This window comes from Ischnura elegans, chromosome 6 (genome assembly GCF_921293095.1).
Source record: "Ischnura elegans chromosome 6, ioIscEleg1.1, whole genome shotgun sequence".
Classification (NCBI taxonomy): Eukaryota; Metazoa; Arthropoda; class Insecta; order Odonata; family Coenagrionidae; genus Ischnura; species Ischnura elegans.
Genome location: NC_060251.1, coordinates 63,100,752 through 63,108,182, shown reverse-complemented (window position 1 = coordinate 63,108,182; position 7,431 = coordinate 63,100,752). Strand labels below are relative to the sequence as shown.

Genomic DNA, 7,431 nt, shown 5'->3' with positions numbered 1-7,431 from the left:
GATTTGATTCGGTGAGCGATTTTTGAGCGTTTTGTGGAGTGGAGGTATCGATATGTTGAAATGCACTTGTGATTGACTCTTCCTTGAAATGATTATCTGCTAAAATTTCATTTTCTTTTATCATGCAAAGTTTGGATGTGATCAGTTGGTGACATTGGGGTACCTTCTCTTGTTATAAATGAGCAGTATGTGGTGGGGCATCTCTTGCAAAAGAGTTGCATTGGCAAGTAAGCGTTTTACACCTGAAATTAGTGTTTCTTCTTTCTCTGCAGTCAATTTTTTGACCTGCCTCATTCGTAGTACTTGGTCCTGGAATCCAATTTTCCATGTACATAACGAAAAACCATAAGTGTGACAAAGACCATTTATTCTTCATTTGATCGCTTATTTGTGTAACATAATGAAGATACATGCACACCTATATATAAATCACAGTGCTCAGATCATTATAGTGGTTAATGCAGTGACTGGAATACTTCAAGATTATAAATAGGTCAAACTTTCAAACATTTGAGTATCAGTTTTTATGACTTCCATACAGCTCTTTGGTATCCAAGTAAATAACGCATCATAAAGTAATAAATAACATAACATATTCCTTCTACATCATCTTTGATCACCTAAATAAAGCATTATCATTCATAACCTTACATAAAGCTATAAAAAATTATAAAATAACAATGTCCATAGAAAATCCTTTTTTTTTTTTTCAACATTACATCACATCTGGGGGCTGGGACGGGTTAATGAGAAGCACATTTTTATCTTCCCGTTAACTCCAACATAGATGACACGGTGGGATGAGGTGATATTGATTCCTATTGCTCTCTCTCTTTGGTTAATCACTTACGGTAAATTTTTCTCAAATACCCCTTGAGTAGTGGCTGATGCTAATTTGGTCCCATATCCCAAAAGGACTTCGTGCAACATGTGTACTCGTCTTGAATTACGAAAATGGACATAATGAGTGAACACAATTCACAGTTAATGGACAAGCATCGTTTGGAGGTCGCATTTGAGCATATTGTTTTTTTAATTGAAGTGTGACTTTGTTGTAGTGGAGAGATGGATTTTTAGCCCGTCAACTGTGACTTTTTTCGGATGTTAAGGTGGAGAGTCAGGGGATGGGGAAAGTAGTGGATCTATTTGCTGCACCCTTTGCAGAAGGGATGCCCGGACAGCAGACAGCACTTTAAATGCCTCTTCAGCCCCTGGTGCCACCGTTTTGTCAGGGTGTAGCAGCATGGCAAGCCTTCTATATGCCCGGTTGATTTCCTCCCTGGAATATGAAAGTATAAAAAAACATCAAATTTTATATCTTTGCAGAGTAATTGATGTTACTAACAGTCTGAGGAAGAATTTCAATTTTTGTAGTGTCCATTATCTCAGCCATGAGTATCTTACTATATGGTTATGGTTAGGTGAGGAAAGGGGTGAAGGGGGGGAAGAAGCACCCCTCTCATCTATCTATATATATAAAAGAGGATGTCTATTAGTCTGTCCACTGTGTGTTTCCTTACGGCTGCACGGATTGCGACCTAAGTTACTCCTTCCTGCATCTCATGCTCCAAAACTCCTTGGTGTTACTTTTGGCTGCATCCAACATGTCCCTTTCTCATTACAGTTTGTTATGTCATACAACTTTTGTGGTTTGACATCCTGCTGAGTAGGCACACCTTTTGACACACTTAAAGGGAACCGTGACTCAAAGGATTCTACACCTACCTATTAATCCTCTCAGTGCAAACCTTTCTGCTGGGGTATGAGTTCACAAGATTGTGGTCTACACATGTTCGGACACACATAGCTATTAACTTAGTGGAGCGGGATATAAGCTGATCCCATGCGCATTATACGGAAGTCATTTTTTCAATTATTTGCTGGTTAGAGTGCCTAAAAACCTTGCTATGTGACCATGAATTCCAAGTTTACCACTTCTCTAGGTACTGTATTTCCCAAACTGGGGTCTGGGGAACCTCCCATGAGATTTTTTTTAACTTCTAAATAGTGAGTTTTGAGTTTTCGCAAAAGTATGTATACCATCACCTTTTTTGCCTTCATCACAGTTTACATAAAAAAATAGATTTACATTAGAAAGTTGCATACAAAATATTTAATTTATAAAATCAGAAAACAAAAATTATTATTTTCTTTTGCTGTTTGGGCTTTTGGTCTCCCCCTGAGCTATGTCGCCCCAGGCAGCCGCCCGGGTTGCCCATCCCTTAAGCTACCTCGGAGGGCATTCTATTCCCAATAATAGTCGGGACCTCCCCAAAATGCATTTTGAATACCATCTCGGGTGTCATATGCCTGAAGTTCAAAAATGAGCCCATGCTACTCACACTGTAGCCCCTCTCTGAAGTCCCAACTTCTCAAAGTCATCAGGGGCATTCAGGAGACGATGAACAGTCACTGCATGGTCACCACCCAATCCAGAAACACCATCAACATTAGGTGGTCGTCCGACACCCGAAGTATCAGTTGGAGGAGGCCGTGCAGTTGGTCGAGAACTGGAGAGTCTTGCAAACTCCTGAGCCCTCACGATGTTGGTGAACAGGGTCTGAATTTTTTGCATTTTTCAAGAGAAAGGGTTAGAATTATAAATAAGGATATGCAAAAGTACATCTGCATATTTTTTATTATCACTTAACTAGTTTGAAGTTTTTGAGTGAGCACTTGAATGAGAGTGAAAGCCTACATCTAGAGCTCAATTGGACATAAAGGTATATGAATTTTAAGGAAATGAACGAATAAATTAATGTAGAAAAAAGAATATTATGACGGAGTACAGTTAGCCAGTTGAAGAAAACCAAATGAATACCCAGAGGAAACAGAAGAGCATACTGAAACAAATGAAAAATATACTTGATTGTCCGTTAGTTCACGATCAGTCTTTGATAAAAATATCAGAGTAGTTTGTGTTGTTATTATTACATCATAATGAAGAATACCTGCAAAATAATATATATTTTAGATGCTTGAAGTTTAATTAAGATTTTGATATTCTGCAACACCATGTCAACCTAGAGTGTTTTGGCATGGAAATCATAAAGTTAATTATTAGAGTCAAAGAGTTGCGGAGAGTTATGTTCCTTTAGGGTGTGGCTTCAATGGGTTGAATTTCCATTCTGTCTAAGAATTGCTATCACTACTGAAAGAAGAATAAAAGTTCATTTCTTTTTTTATTAGTACATCTACCCTATTTTGCACTTGTAGAAAAAAATCTCAACCCTGGCTAAAATCAACAATAGTGATACTGGCTCAACTGGTTCCAGGCATCCGTACAGGTGACAGATAAAGACTTCTAAGTATGTGTGAAATAAGCACAGTTAGGCTATGACCAAGTTTGCTTTTGCCTTAGTATGCAACACACATTACCATTCGTCTGGGTGGCCACAGACACGTGGCCATAAATTTCTTGGGGGTTTGAGTGGTATGCAGATTGCCTACATGCAATGATATTTTGTTGTCATTTCAAATGCATTGATATCCATACACCTCATTCAATCAGCTATATGTAACTGATGGTTTCAGGCTTAACTTTGTGAAACCTTTCCATTATGGAAAATAAAAGAATCAACTTTGTAAGGTTCACTTAATTTAAGTGATTATGTGAACCTCATAAAGTTTATTCTTTCATTTTCTATCAGGGATATATTTCATTTGTTTAGTGCCGGAAATTAAAATCATCGTTAGCTATTGGACAATACAATGAAATGTAACCATAATGAAAAGTGGAGTGCCAGATGGTCTCCCCTGCACATGCATTATGGGTATTCACCACAAGAGTAAAATTTTTGGCGAGGATAAAGTCCCCAATGCCTCTATCCCTGGCAATGTGCCTGCCTGTCTCTAGAAAGTGTTCAATAGGACCTTCCAGAACACCCGTCTCAGATAAAATGTGGCAGGGATTTCACTGTTTTCAAATGTCTGATCTGTTTGCTTAGCTAACAATTGGTGACAGGATAGACATGCCACACAGGACACTCTGGATTTCTTTTTTAGGTTTCGGAATGGGTAAAGATGTGAATGAATGTAACTGAAACATTAAGTGTCCATAAACTCCTTCACTTGGTTGAAATCCTTGCGGCGTACATTATTCTTTTTTTGACAAACCCCAAAGATGAAGACAGGCTATTCCATTGAAATTTAAGTGAGCATCAACGTCTTCTTCCAGCAGGAAATTTTCGAAATACATTAAAAATTTTTCTTTCTTTCTATACTTCTAGCATTAACTCAAATGATGGCCACCTAAATTTCACACCCACTCTCAGGTTTTTACTACATGCCTTATAATCTCAAGTTGAGTGAAAGTTGTTGTGTTTGATAAGGAAAATTTAAATATTTTTTATACAAACTGTACTCGTTTTTCAACAAAGTTACGCCATGTTCATGATCTCACTAGTCACTTCCAATTAGTCAATTTGATTGATCGGGATTCAACTTACCTCAAATGCGACCTGAACTCCTAGACCTGTTTTGGCTGATGTTTCAAAGTAGGGGAAGGCATGTAGGTCAGCCCAAAGTCTCCCTTCAGCTTCATCAATAGCTCTTCGAACACCTTTGTCTACCTTGTTGGCACACACAGTCACAACAGTTCGCTCAAACTCTGCACTGTTGAAGCAATTCATCATAAAAAAAATCAAAGAGAGAAAAAAATACCTTAACATTTGAGGATAGGAGCAGATTATCATGAAAATTGTGGCTAATTAGTCAAGGGTGATACAGGGAATGACACTTTTAAAAATGGTATCACTAGGAGACAATGATATATCCAGTGGGGGTCTAGCAGTTGTAATCCACCCTTATACTTGATAATAAAACCTTTCAAAATTCAAGACCATTCATTCAAAACATGCAATTACTTAAGAAATTTCAAGGCTCAGATGAATATTTTTCAAAATTCCCAAACCCATTTACTTAGGGGTAGTCAGTAGTCCCCCGGAGGTGGTCCCCCCTGACCCTTTGGTGACGTCTATGGCCAATATACACGGTGAATGATGATTCTGAATGATCACGTGATCATTCAAAGGATCATGCGAGCAAAATTGAACATGTTCTAATTTTCACTGAATGATCATGCGCATGAAGGTTCATTTGCGAATTGTTCCATCATACACGGTGAATGTTCATGCTGAATCAGTGGTGCCAACTCCATGGGGGCTGAGGGCGCCCGAGTCCCCTCAAAAATTTGTTATGGGTGTGAGGAAAAAATGTGTCAAGCTTGTTGATTTTCCCTGGAGTGTTCAGATATTGAGATTCGAGTTATCAGGGTTCTAATGTTGATCATATGACTCTTCTAAAATGCTTAAAACTCACTGTTTATAAAATTTCCCGGGGATCCCCATAAAGATCCCCGGTTTGGGCCCCCCCAATATTTTTTGTAAGTTGGCATCCCTGTGCAGAATGATCATGCGAATGAAATCATTTGCTGTGTATAGCTGCCTTTATACATGCTTATTACTGTCTTAATCATAGCCATGAAATTGTAGACATTTCATAAAATTTTAGTAAGAAGTGCATGGTACCATTCCATTTATGTATATTTTGAACTGTTTCGTGGTATGCTACATTTTCCAAAGGCATACTAGAATACAGTTGGTTTAGTAGCCAATACTTTGGCTGAATATCTTTCCAGTTGAGTGTAGGAGAAGATACTCCTGGTCAGTGAAAGAAGTTGTGAAATACAACTAACTTTGAGAAATTTAGAGTATTAAAACAAATAATAAAAAACTCTGTAAGAGGAAGCAGTTATCCAGTGCAATTAATTTATTTTCCATTTAAAAGATATTATTTGAATATCTTCCTTTCCCGATTCGACAAGGGTGATGTGAACTGCAATGCAAAGAGGAGAATTAAAGTAGCAATTTCGTTGAATCACTACCAAAGGTAGCTTTGAATTGTTACAGGTATGCCTGTGGGGGAGCGAGGTATACTTGGCTTCTCACTAAAGGGTCCTCGTTCAAAGTCTGGGTGAGACCTTTCAAATTTGCTCATTGTATTACTTTCATATTTCAAGAAGCGCATGTTTTCCTCACGACGTAAACAGAAGTGGTAGTGTACGCATGCACTAACAAACGTAACTTGTTGGGGAAACAGTTTCTGACGATATTACTGGGAGAAATATCGTCAGCTACGTTACAATACATAAAAGCATCCATGCAGATAATTAGAATTATAAAAGATTGCGTCTATTTCAGGCATGCATCACATTTGTAGGCAAGAGTTGAGGTACGCGTGCTTTTTGGTAGTTAACAAACCATGCGACGTCAAATTAGCTGATTGGCATAATATTCATGCCACAGTACCTGGACATCTCCTGCTGCATCTCCAACAACCACATATCTAGGGCTTGAAAACTTTTTCGGCTTGTAACGTCGTAAACAAGTATAGCACCCTGAGTACCTTTGTAGAATTCATTTCTAACCTGAATATGTTTTACAAGTTGAAATTAAATAAATTGTAATTAACCTACAGGTCAGATATATACAGTGAAAAAAACATTAGATCTTGGTAAGATGGTAGCAATACATAATTACCTCATAAAATATAGGATCCCCCGATAAATCGAAAATATTTACACTAATGTCTTTTTTATCTACCACCGTCTTCGTGACGCCGTAATCAATGCCAATTGTGGCATAATATTGAGGAACAAAGCGCTTTTCGTAGTACCTCTTTATTAAACAGGTCTGCAAAAGCATTTCGAAAGTAATATATTAATACAACAGAACGAACATGAAATTCTAAGTAGAGATGCTCAATCACAAACATACTTTCCCCACTCCATTGTCTCCTACACTGATAATCTTGATCCTAAAAGGTCTCTTAAAATGCCGCTTTTGATCCATTAACTTAGCATGAATAAGATAAATTTCCCAAGATGAGCATGGGCTAATTATATTGAATTATCAACCATTTAATCGTAAACGTTCCCAGTTGATTCTTTAGCAGACGCTACAGCGCCGTGCAGCAGGCAAGAAAACAAATACCAGTCGAACTTTCGTTTCCCAACTCCATCTACACACAAAAAATACAACATAGCATTTGTGCAAACCGCTTATTTTGAGTTTTCTACTTATTACCCTTTCATTATATTATCTTTCTAATTTGATTGAGATTTTCAATACATGAGTTGGAATTGGTTGTAAACTTTAGAGAAAATTTCTTCGATCGATCAGCGAAGTTAAAGGCGGTCAGCGTGTCGGCATTTTCTTCCGAATCAAAAGTGGATGGGAACGTTCATGTGTATCTCGGACAGCGGCCGCCGCGGACAGTTTTTGGTTCTCTGGGCCAGATCCCGATGGATATTGAGTGTCATTAGAATTTTCGTCTCAGGGTAACTCGGTTTGAAATTGTTCATAAAAGTATTCCTTCCTAATTCCAATTATCAATTAATTATATTAATATATACTATTATTTAATATCCCT

General features: G+C 37.8%; 1 protein-coding gene across 2 annotated transcripts; it reads right to left on the bottom strand.

Annotated features, from left to right (window-relative positions):
* Positions 1 to 350: 350 nt before the first annotated feature.
* On the bottom strand, positions 351 to 6,983 carry LOC124160866 (dnaJ homolog subfamily C member 27-like). 2 transcript variants are annotated; one of them, XM_046536973.1, is made up of 6 exons: positions 6,777 to 6,983; positions 6,540 to 6,692; positions 6,309 to 6,427; positions 4,449 to 4,614; positions 2,343 to 2,560; positions 351 to 1,279 (listed from the first exon to the last, which is right to left on the bottom strand). In XM_046536973.1, the coding sequence occupies exons 1-6, from the start codon at positions 6,849 to 6,851 to the stop codon at positions 1,105 to 1,107; spliced, it is 906 nt and encodes a 301-aa protein (XP_046392929.1). In that variant the 5' UTR covers positions 6,852 to 6,983; the 3' UTR covers positions 351 to 1,104. The 2 variants fall into 2 exon arrangements, with proteins under 2 accessions (XP_046392929.1, XP_046392930.1); XM_046536974.1 differs by lacking the exons at positions 6,309 to 6,427; positions 6,540 to 6,692.
* Positions 6,984 to 7,431: the final 448 nt, after the last annotated feature.